The sequence below is a fragment of the Lingula anatina genome, chromosome 1, assembly GCF_051362555.1.
Source record: "Lingula anatina isolate TDL-2025a chromosome 1, LinAna3.0, whole genome shotgun sequence".
NCBI lineage: Eukaryota > Metazoa > Brachiopoda > Lingulata > Lingulida > Lingulidae > Lingula > Lingula anatina.
This window is the reverse complement of record NC_141767.1, coordinates 15,537,168-15,559,933: the sequence shown is the minus strand read 5'-3', so window position 1 is coordinate 15,559,933 and position 22,766 is coordinate 15,537,168. Positions and strand designations below refer to the sequence as shown.

The 22,766-nt window shown below is 35.4% G+C and overlaps 2 protein-coding genes across 3 annotated transcripts; one reads left to right on the top strand and one right to left on the bottom strand.

Moving 5' to 3' along the window:
- Nucleotides 1-350: 350 nt before the first annotated feature.
- Nucleotides 351-6,183, bottom strand: LOC106163585 (peptidyl-prolyl cis-trans isomerase FKBP1A). The gene is made up of 6 exons (XM_013541221.2): nucleotides 6,007-6,183; nucleotides 4,876-4,923; nucleotides 4,454-4,543; nucleotides 4,041-4,063; nucleotides 1,776-1,849; nucleotides 351-1,404 (listed from the first exon to the last, which is right to left on the bottom strand). The coding sequence occupies exons 1-6, from the start codon at nucleotides 6,041-6,043 to the stop codon at nucleotides 1,350-1,352; spliced, it is 327 nt and encodes a 108-aa protein (XP_013396675.1). The 5' UTR covers nucleotides 6,044-6,183; the 3' UTR covers nucleotides 351-1,349.
- A 126-nt stretch (nucleotides 6,184-6,309) lies between these two features.
- Nucleotides 6,310-22,132, top strand: LOC106163544 (uncharacterized). Of its 2 annotated transcripts, none has more exons than XM_087004314.1 (20): nucleotides 6,310-6,452; nucleotides 7,734-7,833; nucleotides 8,939-9,002; nucleotides 11,646-11,701; nucleotides 11,945-12,037; nucleotides 12,786-12,893; nucleotides 13,222-13,410; nucleotides 14,087-14,150; nucleotides 14,313-14,378; nucleotides 14,580-14,633; nucleotides 14,788-14,877; nucleotides 15,277-16,724; nucleotides 17,087-17,186; nucleotides 17,433-19,354; nucleotides 19,595-19,762; nucleotides 19,935-20,003; nucleotides 20,357-20,456; nucleotides 20,663-20,818; nucleotides 21,350-21,541; nucleotides 21,796-22,132. In XM_087004314.1, the coding sequence occupies exons 2-20, from the start codon at nucleotides 7,735-7,737 to the stop codon at nucleotides 21,888-21,890; spliced, it is 5,133 nt and encodes a 1,710-aa protein (XP_086860440.1). In that variant the 5' UTR covers nucleotides 6,310-6,452; nucleotide 7,734; the 3' UTR covers nucleotides 21,891-22,132. The 2 variants fall into 2 exon arrangements, with proteins under 2 accessions (XP_086860440.1, XP_086860447.1); XM_087004321.1 differs by lacking the exon at nucleotides 6,310-6,452 and adding an exon at nucleotides 6,513-6,654.
- The last annotated feature ends 634 nt before the right edge of the window (nucleotides 22,133-22,766 follow it).

Here is a 22,766-nt window from a genome sequence, read left to right as displayed (position 1 = left end):
GCTGTATTTTAAACTTTTTAATTCCTAGTTGAAAATGACGCTAAAACAGCGCTTTAATCTGGGACACATAGATACCAGTCTGTTTTGCAGCTGTACATTATGGAAAAGAAAGCTCTCAGAAAAGTATTGTCATGTTTTTTTTTTCATCTCGGGGATCAATACTGCACAGACACTAGAGAAAAACAAAAATTGCTCTTCCTTGCAAATTTTGATGGGTGAAGAAAAGGGTTGCACAATCATTCCAAGTAAAAAGCATGCTCACAAGATTGGTGCTATGTTGCCCACGTCCCAATGTTGTTACCCAGTATTGTGGACGTGCAGATATAATTGTTTAACAAAAACAAAGTATGTATGTATTTATATCTATATTTATTTTATTGAAAGAAAAGTTGAAAAGCAATCACCCTGGTCCTGAAATAGGCTATATGGCATAATTTTCACATGAATATCCAATCCTCCATCTTTATGTTCTTTATTTGTATTCATTCTGCAACAATTTGATCCAGAAACTTAAACAGATGCTCACTTCCTAAAACCATCAGTCTCTTCATAATTGAAAATGTAAAAACTGTTCTCCTTTGTATGTCCATATTACCTATCGCTACAAGTAATATGAAAGGCATTTGTCAGTGTGTTTTATACACTTACTGTCCTGTCGTGGTGATAAAAAATTATTTTCACTGAACTGGATTATCTAATGTTCTTCTAAAATTAAGTAGACTAGTAGATCAATATATTGCACATGATTGCTTTTCAAGTAAAACCCTTCAAAATGAGATCAAAGTCACAATTTTATCAACTTGTATCGTTGCTTAAGAAGATACTTACAAAGCCAGTAGCAATATGAAACTAGTTAACTCTAACACAATCATATTTGTGAGACATTCTATCAGTAAGAATTCTTTTTTTGTACGGTGTTGTACTGTATTGTCTAATTACCCAGGAAAACAAGCACCCTGGACTTGGTCTTTCACAAAAAAAACTTGCATACATTATGAATTAAATTCATGCCTTCCCATGGTTTTAGTTCACACCAACATTCTTTACCACCGATATGTTACAAGTATACTTCCTGACGAAGTATTCTGTAATAGTTAGACTTACCAACAGAAGATGCCTCTACAAACAAAATTTGATCCCAATAATGAAAAATTGACAATCTTTGATAATAGATATAAACGGACTGATTTCACTTACAACAAACAATAAAATTAGTTTGAGTAGTTTCAGGACAAAGTCAGTTAAATATTTTGACAGTTCTGCATGTTACCACAAATCTAACTAACACGGGTTGGCTGCCATCAGACAAATGTTGCCTCAAATCTGGACAGATGTATTGGCCAGCTAACCTATTCCAAGCTCAACAGTTCCACCTCAAAGATTAGAGTTGCATTAGGTGGGATAGTGAAAATAGTTAAGGCGTATAAAATTGTACATGCAATTTCATCCTACAGAAAAACCTTTAAAATGTCAATCACACTTAAGCAAAATGACTTTTTTGTAACAAATGAGCATATCCAGTTTGAAATCTTGAACAAAGTGATCAATTTTAACACTTGAAGCTTTCAAATTGTTACATCTTTGAAAAAAATGTAACAGTAACATAAAGAAAAGCAATAAAGTGAAAACATGCCCAACAAGTATTTTTATATAACTGTGTGCAGCTGCAAAAGTTAAAATGCACAAACACTTCTCTAAAATACAAACTTTCTAAGTGAAAAATCTAATCGTATTTGCTGAATACTGAAAATACAGAATGAATGAAAAAAGGATATACTCCAGGGTATCCCTTTGCTCCATAGGCATAATCAGGACTACATGTCAGTTTTGCTTTCTCACCTAAAGACATCTGGAAAGACAAAATACTTAAATTTCCAAACCAAAAAGGCAAACATGTGCAGCCATTAAACTTAAAAACAACAAAGGCAGCTGGCACTTGCAACGATATATGCCCCCTGTGACTTAATGGTGGACACCCCAAGGTGGTAAACAGAAAAACAGGTAAATTACTATACAGAAAATTACAAAATCCCCATATATAATGACACACACAAAAAAAAAATGTATATTCAATAGCATGTAAATAAGACAGATGACTACTGAGTTTCATCTCCAGGAATTACCTACTAGTACCTAAAATTGGGAAGAAGCAGATTTATTAAATAGGGATTCACCCTTTTATGTAGCACATTCATAAGATTACTGTGATTTAAACCTTTTTCTTATATAAAGATTTATAACTGTACATTTTACCTTAATATTTAATAGAAAATGACTGAAATTCCAGTTTGTGTCCATTTTTAGCCTACTGACTCCCAACAAAAACAATGATCAGAAATTTTACAAATTTACACACTTTTACTAGCATGGCTTCAATTTTCCCATTACAAGGCTTGGTTCCAGTGGTTAGCAATGCAGACTGAACAAGGTTTCCATTCAGTATTTAATTTCATTTCAGCAATACAATCTAGAATTTCAGAGCCAACATATCTGAACCAAAGTTATGCTTATCTCCCCACAATAATCTCTCCTTGCTGTCAGAGACATTTCAAAAGGAAAAGTTAAACTCTTTTCAAGTACCTGAAATCAAGATTTATTAGGAATTTGGAGTAATACCCCCGTCACACTTATTTGGAATCAGCAGGAATGAAGAAGAATGAGCCTGAACAAAATTTTTTTTAAATTCGAACCACATTCGGGGGGAAAATTTCAAATTTACCTTAATTATTGTAAGAGTACCGTTGGAATACTCAGAATGCGCTTGAATTCGCCTGGAATGACGAGTGCATTTTCGACTGTGTAGCTCTCAAAAGAAATTTGAATGTAGTTGGAAAACTAGGAATATTTATAATGATGTAAGAAGGCAGTAAGAATATTTAGAATATACTTTGAACGGCGCACTAGTGTAGTTCGATTGCTGGCAAAATTAATATTTCAGCTCATCCGAGGCACATTCGAAACATTCTGGCGGAGTATAAAATCCCCGTCACACTAGAGGCGGAATGATTAAGAATGGCGTCGAAAATACAATTCTTTGTGCATTCCAGGATATTCGAATAGCATTCTAAAAACATTCTAAAAATTCTGAGTGCATTCCAAATATTTTTACCCATTCTTGTGGTCGGCTCGAATGTTTTTGTCATGTCAAAAACTTTCGAGGTACATTCCAAGAGGAAATTTATCGCAATATCCCTACAGTATTCCAACTACATTCGAGGTGCATTTGAGAGGTAATATACCTGGAATGTGCAAGAATCATTCCAGGCGGGTTCGATGTGCATTCTTAGTATTCCAGAGGCATTCTTACAAAGCCGTAATATTTTATGATAATTTTAAATTCCCTCTCCAATATTGCACAAATTTTTAAATTAAGTAATTCCGGCTTGATTCCTACTGATTTCGAATAAGTTTGACAGGGGCTTTAAGTAACTTGTCAGTTCGAATATTCCTCTTATGTTATCAGAATGTTTTGAATGCTGTCGGAATGCCGTGAGAATATTTAGAATGCAGTCATAGTGCAGTTAGAATACTGCTCAAATGCCATTCAATAAATTTCCACTTGGAATGCACTTCGAAAGTTTTTGACATGACAAAAACATTCGGAATGCCACAAGAATGGGTAAAAATATTTAGAATGCACTCTGAATTTTTAGAATGCTCTTCGAATATCCAGGAGCGCACAAAGAATTGTCTTTCCGACGGCATTCTTGCTCATTCCGCCTCTAGTGTGACGGGGGTATGAAAACTTACTACACGTAAAAGACAACATGATAAGTACATTTCACAGGTAAACAGTGCTGAGGTTAAAGAAATAAAATGCATACCAAATTTTATTACTTGCATGAGACTGGAAATACCATCACTAGAAAAAATCCTTCCCATGATAAATATGTGTATCTATCTGCATAGTGACACCAAAGGCATGGCAATAACTACCCTTGACTTTGGCATGGGGAGCTTAAAATTGAAACAACCAGGCAATACTTACCAAAACATGCAAATATCAATAGATTTTCATCACAAATGTAAAAAGTATTTACCTCTGTAACTCCTTCATCCCAACCTTAAAAAAAGAAAAAGGTAACTGATCAATACTCTTCTTTTATCAAAATTTAAAGGAATTCAAATACTGTAAATTACTTAAATTTACTTTATCTCAGAGGTAACTCTACACTGAATGAATTCTTTAAATACGTTTTAAAGATCATACAAAGTCTATTTTCTGCCACGTAAAAAAACAACCAAATGCCAGCATATAGTTTCAAATAGTACAACTAAGAGAATTACTAAAAGACTGTTTAATATTACCCCAAAAATAATATTTGAATGGATTTTTCTGTTAGCTGTCTATACTGTATATACATGGGGCAGAAAAGTAGGTCACATGTAGGTTAAATTTCTTTAAACGCAATACGACATAGGAAATATGACATAGGAAGCATTATGGAAATACCTCTAATAACTTGGCCTGCACCAATCTTGAATTTGAAAACTTTTCCACGATCCCTCGATGAATCAAATTTTGTTCCATTCTCCAATGTTCCTGAAAGTTGATTTTTTGAACATGAAAATACTTTTTTTGCATAAATAGTCATTACACAAAACTTTCTACAGTATAATGTAAAAATTTATGCAAAATTAAAATACGTCAGCTAAAGCTGACATGTGCACAGACAACCTAAATCAATTTGACAAAGAATTATAGCATTTAACCATCTTTGAGCCTCTGACAGTCCAGCCTCTCAAATGTACTGTGAAGAGGGTGTTTTAAAAAGCCTTTATTTAATGTTGAACCAATCAAGGTGACATTCAAGCATGATTTTGGTGGCAATTTAAACATTTATGTTGAAAAGTATAATGTAATTTTGTATTTACCTATATAGTGTACGGCAACCGTTTGCCCAGGCTTTGGGTATGTTGTCCCTGAAATATTTCAAAAAAATTGTTAGGAAAATACCAATGTGATATAAACATTTGCTAGTATAACAGTTTATAGTATGTATGTGCATGTGCACCAATGGATGAGTTTTGGTAATGATCCTGACATATCTGCTATTACACTGAACACATTTCTTTATATCTTATAAAAATGTCCACAAGGCACTTAGAGTATTCTGAACTACAATAATTTTCTCTCTTCATGGTCCAGTCATGACAATGGTTTGAGATAATGACACCTGCCAATTTGAACTTAATCTAAAATTAAAGCTTAACAGTGGCCTAACTGGTAGACAAGCAGATGGATATTACCAATCTCACAGCACTGTAAAGATGCCAACCTCTGGACATCTAAAATCTGGAGATTCTAAGATTTTGCTCAGTAAAATTGTTTTGATTTGGGTATTTGAGGTAGGATGGTAGCTGACAGTGGTGCAAATTTTCAAAGTCGCTTTTAACTGGATTTGGTTACCGTACAGGAGACTGGGAGATACATTCTGTATCTGGGACAATCCTGGATTATCCAGGAGAGATGACATGTATGGCATTGTTGATAGGAAAACTGGTTGGCTTAACAGGAGTGTGCAAGTTGAAAAATGAGAGGTAAGATAAACATTTTGGTGCTCCTACACCGCTGCAAGTGCACACACTGGTCTTCATTTCACACTTTTTGAGGCCTTTGCTATTATGCATTAAGCACAGCCAGTACACATCAGAATCGTCAATAGGAGTGCTAACAGTGCTAACGCATGAATTTTGGGCCAGGGGGAAAACTGCCAAAGTGTCGAAAGTATTAATAATTATAAATATTAAAATTCAATGCATCATGTTATTGTCGTGAAGCAGCGTTTACTTCAAATAAAAACAAGACTTGGGTACACTGTTACCAGCGTTACAGCACTAGATTCCATTTAACTGTGCAGTAAGCTGCACCAGGTTCAATCCAATTTGTTCCAAGGCACACGCCAATCGTTTTATTTTCTCAACAAAGAAATGAAATGCAACCATTTCATGCAAGTAACCATTTTCATTCCAGGCCTCGATAAATAAAAATACATAGATAGTTACCATCTCCATCCTTAATGATTTTCTTTGTCACGCCCATTTCTGAGTGATTAAAATTGGAATATATTTACACCCTTGGCTCTCTGCATTCGACTCTGCGGCAACAAGCAGACTCACAGACAGACAAAAGAAAGGGTAGTCATAAATGAAAGATTGTGGTATGTGCTCTCGCCGTCGTACGGAAGCAAATATGAGCAGATGGAGTTATATAATATCAGAATGATACTAAAACTAGATTTTATCAAGCTAGTGTTTTAGGGAAGACTTTTGAGTTTTTTTAATCCTAATTTCTCGGAATATTGAATATTTTGTTCCGCATGTAAAGTAACGTTCTTGTTCATTTCAATTGGGAAGGTTGCGGGTAACTGGTTAATACATTTGTACATATATCTAATGTCCTGGTACACATCTACAATGGTATAACGACCCGATGACTGCATTCCATACTGGTTAGTCGGTATTATTGTAATTATTGTGAGACTTTCTATTCGTATTACCATGAAGAATGGGTAAATGTAGTTTCTTGACCACCCTTTCATTGGGCTGACCCTTTTGTGAGTCTTCAGCAAGTTGAGGTTTCACACTGCATTCAAAAGGTTAACGCAAGATTTTATGAATACGTCCTTAATGTAGCAGGCCAAGGTATACAAGGTAAAATACACGTTCTGGATATTGTTGGATAAGTTTGGTACATGGAGGGTTGTTTTTGTCCTTTAAATTTCATTGCTTTCTTTACCCAATTTGCTTGTCATAAATTTGGCAATATAACCAGACCTAGTCCTAGTTTTTGGCTTCTGGCTCTCATAATCACTATTTTTGCATTAACTGATCATGCTAGAATCTGAGAGAAAGCAATTAGCACAAGGTGAAAGCTATTAGTGCTTGAAACTCTTCCAGATGGATGGATAGATGCCAGAGTTCCATGGGATTTTTCCCCAAAAATAAATTTTCCTGGGGTAAAGAGCAATTTTTTCCTACTCATAAATTGTTGCATGAATCGTCCCAACACTTGGGTTTGATGTTTTATTCCTTTTTTAATTAGATACTTTACTAGTACATGTAGTTATAAATGACTGGACAAAATAATGACATCTGCCATAATTTCCCTGCACCTTAATTAATCTTTCAACTTAATAAGCAGCACAATGCTGAAAAAGTGAGGATAATCCGATTTTTGCCAGCAGTGAGACTTTAAAAAATCTAACAATTGCCTTGCTGCAGTATTTATGTTTTTTTAATGAACCCCAATCTATGATCAGATTCTTATACATTGTCCAATATTGAATATAATGTAATACAAAAGGCCTATTAAGTCACAGAGATCTGGAATTATGCTCAGGCAATAAATAATATTAGTATCTTACAACAATAGCTTTCCATGAAGTCGACATAATAAGCATGCAAAGCAGCATTCTTGCATGTGCAGTAGCACATTTCATGCATTTTCTACATGGAAGACCTGAGTCTCGTATTCTGAAATGCCATTTTCATCAGATACAAATATTCTGTTGAATCTTGTATGCTTATGTTGGAAGTGTTAACAAATGACCCTTGTTAAAGAGTATTATACATGAAATGAGTGATTTAACATAATTTTGGTGTTTTGAAAATACATATCTCAGTAATCTCAGTAATTTTAACATGTAATTTAACATGCATTTTTATTTAAATTGCTGATTTAAAGTTAGACTTTTGAGTTAAATTTTCTGCTTTTGTTTTATTGCTTGTAGAATGAAAAAGATGGACTTTGATCAGACACAGGTATTGCCATTAAATGAAGAATTTGATGAAACGGATGATGAAGCAGATGGTTTTGGCCAACAGAAAGTTGTAAGTTTCTGCTTGCTTTTTATAATTAATATGTTGTTATTGATTTATGAAAATGAAGATGGTTCTCTGCACCAACTGTATTAACTTGAAGTTGACGTATGGGAAAAGAGCCCATAAGCTGTAAAATTAAGCTTTTTGAACTGCAGACTAAGAATTTTTCTCCAACCCTGCATAAATGCAACCAAAGCTGATTAAAATTTTAATGCTGCCCAGTTGTTGATTTGTCATATAGTTCAATTTTTTATCATGTTTATTATTTATATGTTAAAGCAATAATAACTCTTCCTTTGAGATTCAAAATTCCGCAAGAAATACATTGTAAACAACGCCTGGAAATATATTCTGTTGCATTTTCCCACTAAAACGACTGTTATTGTAGTAAAACTAAAATCTGTGCTTGTCACTTGGGCTTTCGATGCTTTATTCGCGGTCGACAAGTGCATCCGTTGCTAATGACGTAATGGTGTCACGCGGATTCTCGCGTTCATTCGAGACCAAAATAACATGGCGGGAAACCCTCAGACGTAAGTTGCGAGTTTTTTACAGTGCGTCGGATAACGAAAAGCCCAGAATTGCACACATTGTAGATATAAATGCATTTTGAGCAAAAAAGACGAATATATCTTATGAATCTTATAATATTGTTATATAGTGTTGTTGTCTGCTTTTCCCGCGGTTTTAAGTAGGTCACTAGAAACTATTGCTCGATACGAGAGGGCTCCGTCAGTTAAAATCTCTTAAGAGATTTTAACAAAAAACCGTACGTTTAGGAAAAAAACCCTGGATTAACTTTGAATGCAGGAATGGGGTCGTTGACCATTGGTAAGTACGGGAAAATTGCCGTTTTTTCCAGGAAAATCGTATTTTTGGCCAAAACGAAGAGTTATTATGACTTTAACCATAGAATCTTTATTATTATCTGAAGATAAAGCCATTAATCCTCCACCTGGCTTTTACTTATTGTTTTAATATCACCTTTATTGTTGAAATTAAATAATCAGATAACATGTCTCCTGAAGTCAGGTTACTTTCCTTTATTCTAAAGTATAAGAATGTTGCGTTTTAGGTATACATTTATTGCATTCAATCTTTTCTGCTTTAACAGGTTGGATATTTGAAGGTGTTTTGTCAAAAGGGGTTTCCAGAAACAAGTTTTCCAGTATATGAAGGTGAAGGATTCATTCTGTCATACTGTTGTCTTTGATCTAAAACTGTTTTTTTTCTAAAAATGTCAGATTTGGTTAGCCAAAGAGAGTCAAAATAGTGGGCATGTTTATGTTTAGCCCTTCTGACAAAACGGTTGTTTTGTCACACTGTTTATCACATTTTAATTTTATTCTTTAAGTTGTTTCATTGAAATCCACGTAAAAGCTCAGTACAGCTTATGTTTTATTCTTTTAACATATACCAAAAAAAGTTTGTTTGACTTATTTATTTATTCAGAGATTTTTATGTACAGACACAGATGTGTCTGTACATATTGCCATCACCTGCGTCTGTCGTCGCCGTCGTCGCCGTCGCCGATGCCGTCGCCGATGCCGGCGCCGTGCACTTTCAGCGTTAACACGATAAGTGGAAGAAAGTTTTACTTTTTGGCTTTATATTTACAGAGCTGATGAATATTCATAAAACCCAGGTCAAGTTCGAAAATCAGCATGATCGAGCCATTATTGTAGAAGTTATGCTGTTTTTTCACTTTTCAGCATATATACAACACTGTTAACACATTTCAAGGAAAACCGATAGGCCTGTTGTCATGAAACTCACAGGAGCAATCAATCTTACTAAAACGCAGGTCAAGTTCGAAAATCGGCACGATCGGGCTACTATTTTAGTAGTTATGCTGTTTTTTCACTTTTTAGCATATATGCAACACTGTAAACACAATATAAGAAAAACAGATAGGCCAATTGTCATTTAAACTCACAGGAGTAATTAATCTTACTAAAACGCAGGTCAAGTTTGAAAATCAGCATAATCGGGCCATTATTTTATAAGTTGTGCAGTTTTTTCACGTTTCCTCAGATTCAATTCTTAGGCATGTTAACAGTCTCATTATTTAACTAATAAGATTCGTAAAAGTGTTTGTTTGACATTTCCTGCATCTTTACAACATTGTTAGTTGATTATGTAAAAATGATGGTAAACTTCTTATTTTAGTAGTTATGCTGTTTTTTACACTTTTCAGCATATATGCAACACTGTAAACACAATATAAGAAAAACAGATGGGCCAATTGTCATGAAAGTCATAGGAGTGGTCAGTTTTGCTAAAATGCATGTTGATTTCGTAAACCAGCATAATCGTGCCAATATTTTTGAAGGTATTCTGTTTTTTCACATTTCCTCAGATTCATTTCTTAGGCATGTTAACAGTCTCATTATTAAACTAATAAGAGCGCATTCTCAACGAATTAAGCCAGGCTTTACAAAGCCGGTGACCTAAAAATGGCGGAGGTACATGAAAGAAAAACCGCCTAATCTTTTAATAGTCTCTCCGCCTCTCACATGCCTCCCCACACGTCGTCCCTGCGGGGAACAGTAATTAAATCGCGTCTCCGTTCGCCATGCGGAAGCTACCTGAGAAATATTAAGTGCGCATGCTCATCAGTTAAACTCGTGGTGAAGAAAGCATGGCAGCTGAAGGCGATCGAAGGAAAAAAGCTCTTCTGTTCTATTATCTTTGAAAACAGAGACGAAAAAGGAATAATTTGGCCCGTAGAGCAGCAATGAATCGACTATCTACGGAGAAAATATCACCAGAGATATTCACGGAAATATTAATGTTCGGAGCCGAGATTTAATTACTGTACCCCGCAGGGACGATGTGTGGGGAGGCGTGTGAGAGGCGGAGAGACTATTAAAAGATTAGGCGGTTTTTCTTTCATGTACGTCCGCCATTTTTAGGTCACCGGCTTTGTAAAGCCTGGCTTAATTCGTTGAGAATGCGCTCTAAGATACGTAAAAGCGTTTGTTTGACATTTCCTGCATCTTTACAACATTGTTAGTTGATTTAGTAAAAATGATGGTAAACTTGTTATCATGTATTGTGTAAAAAAGTGTCAAAAATGGAAATAAACTCATATCATTGCAGTTTGTCAGATTTAATCATTCACTATGTTCAGAATCTCAGAATGGAGGAAATTGGACATTTAAGACTGTTCTATTGATATTTTTCCCATCTCATCAATTTTCTTAGTTGATCATATAAAAATGGCAGTAAACTGTTTATTTTGTTTTATGTTAAAAAATTGTTAAAAATGGGGAAAAAAACATTTCAGAACCGTGCTGTCTTGTCTTTATTTCCACGTAAGCAGTTGTATTGTTTTTTATGTCTTTAAACATTATGTAATATTATTTTATGCACTGTCATCATTTTTCAAAAATTGAGACTTTCATCATGTGAATTTGAACTCTCATGATCCTGAAACTGTAATCTTATTGAAGAGGTGGATTGAGACCATCTTCTGGGTCTTCCGGAAGACGGTCAGGTTATTAAGTTTATATTGACTGGTATCTATTTTTTTTCTGTTGGAAGACCATAAAAATGGGGGATGAATCAACATAGATACTTTGGAATACTATCAGAAAATATCTCTGGGTTCGCTCCTGTTATTGACCATGGTACCTGTTGTGCATGATTAGAATTCAGTGTTGACTGACAGTGCTATTATAAGCATTATTTATTATTGCATCAAAATTGACAAAATGACCTATTTTGCATCTTTATTTTCTGTTTTTTGTCTGTACATTTGACAGCTTTGCTGCCTTGTTTTACTTGTGCTGTGACATGTTTGCATATGTTCTTTTTAGGGGATAATGTGATTGGAAGACAATCAGACAAATGTAACATTCACATACCAATTAAGGTAAGATTTTAGTCTCTTTTTTTTTTGCACTGCATGCATGTTTTCATTCTTTCACATCGATCCTTTATAGAAATCTCCCCTGCAGCCTCCTAAAATATTATACCATGTTGCAAGAAAATTTCAAGTTTGTATTTCAGAAAAAAACTCACTTGGGTGTAATTAGCAATTGCAATTATAAGAGAGTTATTATAATTAAAGTTATATTGGCTACTAATTTTAATTTCTTGATGAAATGTCTTTCAGGCTTTATCCAAGCAGCATGCCTGTATTGAAGTTAGAGGATTGTCCCACATGATCTATGACAAAGGCAGCGTGAATAAAACTAGAAAGGGTTCTGTGAGTATGAGATGTGAAACAATGAACATAAGACAGTAATTTAATTTTGAAAATGTCGACGCTCTGAGCCTCTCTCCTTTTTCACTTAAATATACCATATCTTAAACTATATGCAGAATGAAATCCATATACAAATCTTTGAGTTTCAAGTTTCTAATTTGTGAGGCACTCCCAAAATAGAGATTTAGAGTTGCAAACAATAGTTTTCCCAGGGAACTGTCCTGCCGTCATTTGGATGGCCACCAGCATCACTGGACAACCTATATTTTCAAAATCAGCTGGATGGGTTATGGATTTTTTTTGAAATATGATGGCTTTAGGCATACTTGGGGTCCCTGAAATTTTGTAGGAAATTACAGGTGTTAATTTTGGGAACAAATCCTGGGAAAAACCCTTGTTGTAAATATCACTTGTAATGGTAAGAATAAGAACTTAGGAACTTGGAAATTGGATTTATAGAGCATCCAGTTTTGGATATGTTGTACCTTGGTAATAAAGGGGAAATATAATGTACATGCAATTTCTGGGATTTAAAAAAAAGGGTTAAACATGCCTTGTATGCCATAAAAATAGGTGAAGTCAAGAGGGCAAACATTTGATTAAAACAGTTTGTGTTGCCAAAGAAGGAAATTGATTGTATAGCAAAAATATTTCTTTTAATTGCAATTGCCTTATAAGTATGTTTAACTTAATGCTTTATCATTTGTATGCCCTTTATGATAGAGTGACTTCTTGATGATTGTTTTAGAGGCTACTTTGTCCAGAGGTACGATATGACATTGGGCATGAAGATAAATTAACTTTAGCTGATGTAGACTGTGTGTACTACATTGCAGAAGAGCTGAAGAAAGCTGAAGTAAGCCAAAGAGGTTTCTTGTCATTCAAACACTTATTTCCAAATAAAAATCTTTTGTACTGTAAAAGTTAACCTCCTCTTAAATTTCAAAACTATATTCTCTCATGCTATTGTTTTATGGATATATAACAAAAATGTTGGTGAAAAGTTTTTTTTATTAATTATGTCATCATTTATAACTAGTTAAAATATTTGAATTTTTTTCGAAGACATTTGATAACACCAAATTTGCTTTAATTACACCAACTGCAGATCTGGCTGTTTGCCAATTCGTGCCATGTCAATATGATTGTATAGAAGTTTGTCTTTAAATATGTGTTCATTTTAGATCTCAAGTCATTTTATATCAATGGAGGCTAAAGCTGGAGATGAGTCAGGATCGGAAACTGGCTCAGAATCTATGTTTACACTGAAAGAGGCTGGAGGTGGAGACTGGAGCAGAGGAAATCTACAGAAACCACTGACGCTGGAGACTGATGAAGATGATAATAGCAGTGACGTACTTCCACCAACACAGGTAAGTAAAATGATACGATGCATGGGTAAAGGTTTGCTTTTCTTCAGGCATATTATGCATGTTATTATTTGTTTACCTATGTATCTGATTATGCAGATGCATCTCAGTTTGAGTCCGCTGTAATCTTTGCCAGAGGATTGGTTTTTTCGATAAGCAGGTTTGAATGTTATTGTATCATCTGGTTTATGTTTCTAACTACACAGTGATAGTGGCTAGTTGGGTAATAGGTGGTTTAACTTGTATCTAATTTTTCTGCATAGGGATATAAGTTATGTATGTGTAGATCGATCTAACAGGATCGCTCCATCTCCACGGGGTCCCTCGCTAAATTGCTTTCAGCCCAAGCTGCTTAGACGTCTGGGACGCCCACTAAAGCTGCTAAACGATACTTAAATACCCCTAACAGCCTCAGTAGGTGTGACAGACATCTAAGCCGCCCAAGTTAATTGCAATTAAGCGAGAACCCCCTCAATCCAAAGTTAGTACAATAGTCTCTGGGAATAGTCTCTAATATTAATGTAATATTAAGTTTGCTGCACAAGGTTTAATGTTACATGTGTTTTCATCAAGCTACATTTGCATTACTTTAAGGGGTTAAGTAGTTATTTTATACACTGCTACCAGGTCAACCTAAATTAGACACATAGATTGGTATATTTTATTCCCTTTGAATCAGGTACAAGAAGAAGAGAAAGTTTTAGTTGCAGAGTCAGACCAAAGTGATGCTGAGGATGGCAAAGGTTAGTTATCAGAATTAATGAGTCAGTAAATGTCTTATGTGACACACACGCACAAATGTATTCAAAATAAACAACTCTTATATGAGTGACAGCAGAAGTGCATCAATTGTGACAAGTTGATATACCAAGTTAGTGGAATAATTCATTATTGTTTACTTTTAGATCAAATGAAAATTTTGCAAGGAAACAACAATGCAGTTGCAGAAACTCCTTTTGCCAGTAAACCAGGTATGAAGAGAAAATATTTCTCAGTCTTTTTGGATATAAAGATATGGGAAAGAATTAAATTGTGGTAAACATCTTTTTAATAATTCCTCACAACACCCTTTATAGTGTACCACTAGTCCTAATAGAGCTTGATGAAATTATGCACTGCTAAACTGTATTATGCCTTTTATTTTAAGGAATGTTTTCATTTATATTTTCAAGATAACATGGTAAACAAACCTTTGGAAATCCAGCAAACGCTCCTCTATGAAGAATGTAAGTATTTAAGATTATTGATCTTTTTCAGTCACATGCTATCAATGGCATCTTTCAGTGGTAGAAGTAAGAAAGCATAGGCTATCATACTTTGTAATGTATCTTTCTGATTCAAGAAGTTTTAGTTGTTATGATTTTAAAGAAATGTTTACAGATGTTGGAGAATCCGAGTTGGAAATTTCGAAGTCTGCCTCTCAACCAGGAGTGTTTGGTGCAGAATTTGTAGAAGAGAGTGATGTAGATGGTGAGACCCTTTTTAGATTACATTATTTCCCAATATTTAAAGAATTTTATTGAACTGACATCAGTCATAGTCATGTCAGCTTTTCTGATACTTTTGCAAATATAACAAGCTTTGCAAAATACAGAACAAAATTTTGTTTTTTGTTAACATGTACAGTGCTTTCTGAATGGTTTATTTGAATCTAGCCTTAAATAATTTAATATTAAGAGTTAAAAATAGTATTAGGCCAGCTACTACTTCAACAAGTTTGTCTAATTGTGTGAGACAAATTAAGGTATGAGTAAAGTAATGCAATGTAATCGTGTACAATCTAAATGTGTAGAAGAACCCCAGACATTAAATGATCTGTCACACCCAAAAAACTGAAGCAGGTATTCTCCTATTGTTTATCTTTGACAGAGGAATCAGATGACAACAGGTCATATGTATTTGAGGCAGCAACGCAAGCTTTCCCTGATGGAGAGGACAAGAAAGACTTAGTCAGTGTGCATAAAGCTCCCAGTGCCACTCAGTTGTTTGAGGAAGATGTTAAAGACAGCATTTGTCAGGATTTAAGTTCGTCAAAAAGAAGGGATATCCATGATGAACCTACTATGGTTTATGATGTAGATAACACACAAACTTTTGTGGAAGGAATTCAGGCAAAGGCAGAATCTACCAGAATGTCTTCTTTTACCTCTGATTCAAGTGATGATAGAAGTGTTTCAGTGCACAGAGGTAAAGGGAAAAAGCTTAGTGTTTCCTTTGATGAACAGCCTACACAAATGTACACAACAGAAGAAGGCACAGAATCAGATGCCAGCACCCTGCCTGTGTCTGCTAGCCCGGTTAAAAGTCCTGATCAGGTACACCTAGCCAGAGGTGCTCCAACCCTGAAAAGACTTTACCCACAAGATCATAACAAAGATGGTGCAAATATTGGAAAAGATCATATGAGACTCGAAGAAACCAACCATTCAGAAGAAACAGCCCAATCAGATAACTCTTTTAGCACCCTGGCAGTAACAAGCAGCTTTGAGAAAAGTCCAGTTCATTCCAGTGCTGCTGCAGGTAAGCCTGCTTTGAACCGACTAGTACCACAGAGTCCAGGCGAAGATGGAATCAGCAATCAAGAAACTCGAGCATTTGCTGACATGACAGCACCAACTTTGGCAGATAGTAACAGTCCTGAAATCTACTCCAAAATGGCTTCAAAACCGGTCGATGATGCTGAGGCTACTGGTGAGACACAGCCATATTTTGTTGACGCAACCCAAGAGTACAGTGCATGTTCACCTACTCAGGTTGTTGGTGAGGGTAATATTGAGGTGTTTTCTCTTGGAAAAAAGAATCTAAATGGTAGTTCTGCCATGAGTGGAAATGGCTACACAGATGATGCAGATGCCACGCAGCCATACGAGGTTGATGATGCTGAAGCTTTGGAACCTACCCAAGCTTATGGGATCACCTTACAACCTAAATCTGATGAAATAAAGGACACAGGAACACACACAAGTTGCACAAATTCCAATGGTAAAACCTCTCCTGTAAGTGGCACCCCTGAAAAAAATGAGGTATGTGCAGACAGGAATACTTCTGACAATGCTTCTTTGGAAGAAACTGTTGCCTATGAAGATATAGAGCCCACACAAGTGTATGGCGCCAGTGAGGCAACACAAAGTTATGGAGTAGAAGATTCACATCCTAGCGAATCTGATGATTCTACACAACCTATAACAGTAGAAGGAACACAGGATCATGGCTGTGCAGAAATTCAGGGTTATGATCTTGCAAAAGGGACTGATAAGTCAGATGAAATCAAGAGGGTTGAGCTAGAAGCTACTCAGGCATATGGACTCCAAGAAGAAGTAGGTATTTCCTATCTGCAGTCACTTTAGCATAATTAGTGTATTTTTGTGTGAAGCTACATAACATGGACATTGACTGCTACATGGCATAAAGTATTCTGAGCCTCTTTCATGCTTTCTTTCCAGTCTTATGATAGTTTACTGAACACCAAATCATGTTTAATATGAAGATTTTTATGTTAAAACATCAATCATTTACACAGTTGCATTGAATATATATTAGAATTGTATAGTTGTCACAGTTAAGATAATTTCTTTGCTTACAAGTGTAATTTACATGCTGCTACTTATAAACCAACTAAAACATTCAATGGAAATTTATCTTAAACAAAAACTTTTGTTTCACTTTTTTGCATTTTTAGAAGATTCCTGAAAGTGATGAATCTGATGATGAGACGCTCCTCCATTCTATTATCCCAATACCCACCAACAATTCACTGCATGGAGAAAAAAACAAAATAGGTATGTAAAGAGCACTCCCAAGTGTTAAGCTCCATCTAGGCAATAGAAATTGTTAAATTAATCTATGAGGAGAATGAGATTCAGTTGAAATTATTATCACTTTTTCCTTCATGAGCTTGTAACTATCTGTCTGGAAAATGTCATCAAAATTTGTGCAAAAACTTTTTGAGATTTATTGCCCACTGACAAACGGACCCTCGGGCAGACATTCTAATGCTGATTAAAACATAGCCTCCTCGTTTTCAGAGTCTGTTTCAAAACCTGAGGGAGTTGCAGAGAAAGATATGCAAACCCCATTAAAGGGAGAATCCTCATCAAATGATCTAGATGAGACAAAAGAGGAGTCTGATTTTATGTCCCCAGTTATTGCAGTTCAGGAATCAGTTAGGTGTTCAGCAGCTTCTGTTGAAGGAAGAAGTCAAGGAAGAAGGTCTAAGTCCCCATTAAATAAACTGGAAGAGGATGAAAGTACATCAGAGGGGAGTGAACAACCAGGAAGAAGAAAAAGTACCAGACAAAAGATTGAGAAAAAGCCATTTGATAGTAATGATGTCTCAATTACTCAAAAAAATAGTGGAAGGGAAAAAAGATCAAGTGTTCGTAACAGAAAAGAGGCTGATGCTGGAACGGAAATATGTACATCTCAAGTAAATGTCAAAGGAAAGCAAGATAAGGTAACTTTGAAATCAGTTCAACCAAATGAAGAAACAGAAATTCAAGGAAAAAGCAGGGTTAACCCTGGGAGAAAGAGTGTTGGAAAGAGTGATTTTGAACAAAATGCGAATTTATCAAGTGATTACTCAAAAGAACACAAAAACGAAAGTTCTTTACAGACTGATGTGGATGAGGACTTAGCCCAAATTGCAGTGGAAAAAGGTGGTCCAAAAACAGAGTATGTAACACAGGTTTCTAAAGAAAAGGCTTCGGAGTCCAAAGTCAGAAGTTCTAGAACAAGAAGGAGTGGTATTCAACCAAATAAGGAAAGAAATTCAGAAGAAGCTAATTTGACAGATGGAAAGAAATCTAGAGTTAGAAAAAGTCTCACATTTAAGAAGCAGCCCATAGTTGAAGAAGAGGACAAAACATTAAATTCAGAACAAAATGTTAAACAATTAGAAAAGAAAACAGGAGGTAAGAAAAGTTTAACTTTCAAGGATGAGACTAATGGAGAGGAGAACAATAGTAAAGGAAATGCAGAAGACGGCAATACATCTAAAGGGAGAAAAAATAGAGGTAAAAGAAGTTTAGCATCCCCAATTCAGACTGAAAATGAAAACAAGAATTTGGAAGATCTCCATAGTTCTAAGTCAAAAACAAAGGCCTTAAGATCTCAACAGAATGATGAAGTAGTGGCAAGTAGTGGAACAAATTCAGAAACGGAGCTTCCAACTAGAACCAGAGGGGCCCAAAGCAGGACAGCAGTAAAACAGAAAGAACAGAAAAGTAAGGTGGAAAAAGCAGACCATGTGGAAAAGCCTCAGTCAAGTACCAGAAGATCAAGAAGCTTGGGGACAAACAGAAATACAGATGAACAAGATTCAGATAGAACAGACAATGCTTCAGAGGTGTCTGATGAACTATCATCTTCTGTAAGAAGATCCAGTAGGGGTCATTCTAGCAAGGAGAAGCAAGAAAATGATTCAGCAGAGAGGCCAAAGAAGGCTGCAGATATAAAACAAAAAGAAAGTGAGAGTAAACTGACATCTATTAGTATTGCAGCACCTGAGACATCAACAAGGACAGGAGGCAGGAACAAGAGACAAAGACAAAGCTGTGTAGCCAGTATAAATGTTTCAGAAGAGAACAAAGATGAACAGTTGAAAGGGCCTTCTCCTAACAAGAGGGACACCCATATTACAGAAAATCAAACATCAAAAACGGTGAGAAAAAGTAGGACAAAACAAAAATCAGCAGGTAGAGATAATATGACTATTGAACCTGCAGTAAATGATGAAACCCCAGCAGCTACTAGAAGTGCCCGTAGCAGGCAGGCGTCTGCCAAGGTAGAACAGAAAAAAGAGGGCTTTGTCAAACCTGAAGAGATTCCAGTGCAAACTACAAGGGGGCAAAGGGCCTCAGCCCGGAATAAATCAGAAGAATCAATTTTGATTGAACCAGAGAGAGTTGGCAGGAAGAAAAGAGACCTGTCCTCTGACAGTCAGTCAAGTGTAAGTGAAAAACTTATGACGTGGGCCACTAAATATCTTGAATATTAGTGAAACAGGCGAGGCTTCTTCTGATCTTTGCCTCATTAATATATTGAATTTGATTATTTTTAAGAAATAAGATTGTCCAGTATTAAACACTGTATTTATTATCCACAGCTTTGACACTTTGTTTGGGGTTGTTTTTAAATCAACTTACTAGATTCACAAAATTACAGTATACTCAAATTTTGCCTTTCTAAGAATGATTCCCGAGATACTGGTTCTAAAAGAAACAAAAGAACTTCCCTTGGAACGCCAGCTAGAGAGCATGATACCTCCCAGACCATTGAATCTCCCAGTCTCAGACATAGAACATTTACCAAGCCAAAGATTATGTTTACTGGAGTGCTTGATGAAGATGGAAGTAAGGTGAGTTCAGTATTGTTATTTCTTTTTTTTTAGTAATCTTTTATTCTTATTCTGTGGTTTTTCTGATAAAGATAAGAAAAATTATGTGAGCCATCTAGTTTGAAGAGACTGCTACATTTAAGCGACAAGGAATAAAAAACCTGTGTCCAATATGATAAGATTTCTATTTTAGACTATCAAAAACCTTGGTGGGGAGTTAGTCCATTCCATTCAGGATTGCACACACCTTGTCACAGACAAAGTAAGTTGTGGCTTATTCATGATTTTATAAAAGATTACAGTTAACTGTGACAGTTGAGGAGTGGTGACTAACTTCATACAAATTCAGTAGGTCAGTCTTGAAAATGGTTGGTGGAGAACAAGTTCCAAGAAATGCTTGCAGATATACATATTTAAATTTTCTATGACATGCAGCCTACTAAAAAAACTGCCAGCAGTTAAATTTTAATTTTTTAAATGCCCAAAAATGCAGTAATTTGAGAAGTCATTTTGGTCATGATATGTCATAATTGGGGAGGGGGGTATCTTGAGATTTAAAGAAATTTGGGGGGCAAATATGTTCTTATGCCATTATAGAAACAATATTATTGATAGGTAAGAAGAACACTGAAATTCTTGTGTGCCTTGGGCAGAGGGATCCCCATTGTGTCCATTGAGTGGATTGACAGATGCAAAGATGCACATACATTTATTGGTAAATGGACTCTATAATGGTGACATGGCAATAAGGTTCTGAATAATTCTGAACTATGCAGAGCTGCTAAATAAAGTTAGCTGACAGTTGAAAGTAAGCAGTAGACATTTATCTGAATATTACAAATTTAAACATGAAATTTGTTTGGAAAATGGCTGCCCTATAAAATTTTCCTTTATTTGAATCCCATTGATGCTGTCTTTCAGATGCCCACCCTTTTCTGGTAAAGGATGGAGCAGCAGAACAGAAGTTTAAGTTCAACCTTAGGGATTCCATTCAGAAAGCTGCCATGCGTCCTTTATTGACTGGGTGTAAGATTCATGCAACTAAGTCGACAGCACCGCCACCTGCTGATATCAAAGGTATGGAATGCAGAGATAAAGAAGAAAAACATGATCCTATTTTGTTTCTTATCTTAGAATAAGTGATAGAGATACCTCAAGTCAGTGAAATGCATGTAATTGTTACCAGTTTAAAAACTAGAGGATGTCATGTGAACCTTGCTGAGGAGTGATGTATCTGACTTTTACCACAGTGTCTGGGTCTTCTCTACGTCTACTGTGTATGAACTTGCAAGTTCGTAAATGCTACAATGTTGTCAGATAATACAGGTTTAATTATGCAAATACAAAACAAAAACACCTGTAATAGTGGTGGCAAAAAGTAACATTTTACTATTTACTGATATTTATAGTCTAGGATCAGTTGCTAAAGTGATGTAAAAAAAAGTTTATGCTTGGAGCATTCATGATTGTAATTATAGGTCAGCATGGTATGAACACCTTGTCTATCTGTTTGACATGTAACTGCATGTCAAAAACAACAATCAAGTAAATATCTCATCAGAGGGTAATTGAAGTAAAATTATTAACCTAGCAGTTTTCCTTTTCCAGAGATAGTCAAGTGTGCAGGAGGGCAGTATTTGGCCACAATGCCAAAGAAAGTGGGGGATAACATTTTTGTCATAGTTGGGGAGAATGAAGAAACAAAGAACTTCAAAGCCGTTAGTGATATGGGAATCCCTTGTGTAAGCCCAGAGTTTCTTCTGACTGGCCTTCTACAGCAGAAGATTGACGTCGATTCATATCCTTTTATTGTATTTAATGCTTCTTTTGGATGAATTTCTTAGTGATTCTGCTGTAAATTATTAGAACATTCTTCTCTTCTCAGCAACTGTCCACACAAACCAGTAAGGTTAATTTAACATTTGATAATTCATTGAATACTGTAAACAAATATTGTGGATTAAAAAGATATGAAGTGCAAATTGATTTATTTAAATACTGGAAATATATTTAGAAGTTTGTCATCAGCATTTTGCCTTAATTATGTCTCACATTTGCCATAAAACCAGAGATCTCAGATGGTGGGAAAAACAGGAAGAGAAATATTACAGAAACTGCATCATCAGCTACTAAGAAAAAAAGAAATTGACTGCATGGACACTTGCTAACATGTATCAGAATGAATACAGACATTCATACACTGCTTAGTCTTTCCAGTCTAATTTTAATGAATGGCATGTATGTTTATTTTCTGTGAATAGAAAAAAAAAACATTTTGTTTACATTTTAACAAATAAGGGCTCATCATTGTTAGGATAAAAGACAGAGTAGTTATATTTACCATTTGAAATTGTCAACTTAAAATGTTGATATTCATATTATGTACACATTTCATCACCTGGGGATACAAAGGTACAATTTACAGATAGATGCAAGGTTTTGCAGGTGTTGGTATATGTACATATTTTTTAAAGAACCAAGTAATGAATGTACCACAATGACTAAAGTTTTATGATGTGGAGTTGTATTTTTTCAAGTGTTATACATTTAACTTTCGTATAACAAAATAGTAATGTGATTCAGTTTTTACATTGGAGATATTTTAGATACTTATGTTTGTAGATGATAACATTACTCCAATTGCTATTTTAATTTTTGAATATTTTCACTAGTGGGCCTGATTTGATCTTAAAGTGCAATTTCAGTCTAACACTAGACTGAACCGGTCTTAAAAATTAAGGAGGGACTCTTAATTTAGTCTTAAGACTAAAAACAAACTTAAACTGCAGTGAGTAAGACTATAATTGGTCTAAATTCAACTGAAGTGGCAAAGCAATTATCTCCCCACACACATTCAGACCAAACTTGGACTTACTCTCCAGCCAGACAGGTGAAGATAACAATCAAGTAGAGGGCCATTGTGTGAGTAGCAAAGGGTGGTCTCTTGGCAAGTAAGTGCTAATTGCCTAATTGATAAGGGTGATTCAGATACTGTCTCAGATAATTTCTAAAGCAAGGAAAGACT

Excerpts from the sequence above, each read along its gene's own strand:
- LOC106163544 (XM_087004314.1), top strand. The coding sequence starts at position 7,735 with ATGAAAAAGATGGACTTTGATCAGACACAGGTATTGCCATTAAATGAA. Across the intron at positions 12,894-13,221 it reads AAGAGCTGAAGAAAGCTGAA|ATCTCAAGTCATTTTATATC; the intron begins GTAAGCCAAAGA and ends TGTTCATTTTAG. Across the intron at positions 19,763-19,934 it reads TTGATGAAGATGGAAGTAAG|ACTATCAAAAACCTTGGTGG; the intron begins GTGAGTTCAGTA and ends TTTCTATTTTAG.
- LOC106163585 (XM_013541221.2), bottom strand. The coding sequence starts at position 6,043 with ATGGGCGTGACAAAGAAAATCATTAAGGATGGAGATG. Across the intron at positions 4,064-4,453 it reads TGCAGGCCAAGTTATTAGAG|GTTGGGATGAAGGAGTTACA; the intron begins GTATTTCCATAA and ends TCTTTTTTTAAG. Across the intron at positions 1,850-4,040 it reads GGGATGAAGGAGTTACAGAG|ATGTCTTTAGGTGAGAAAGC; the intron begins GTAAATACTTTT and ends TTGTCTTTCCAG.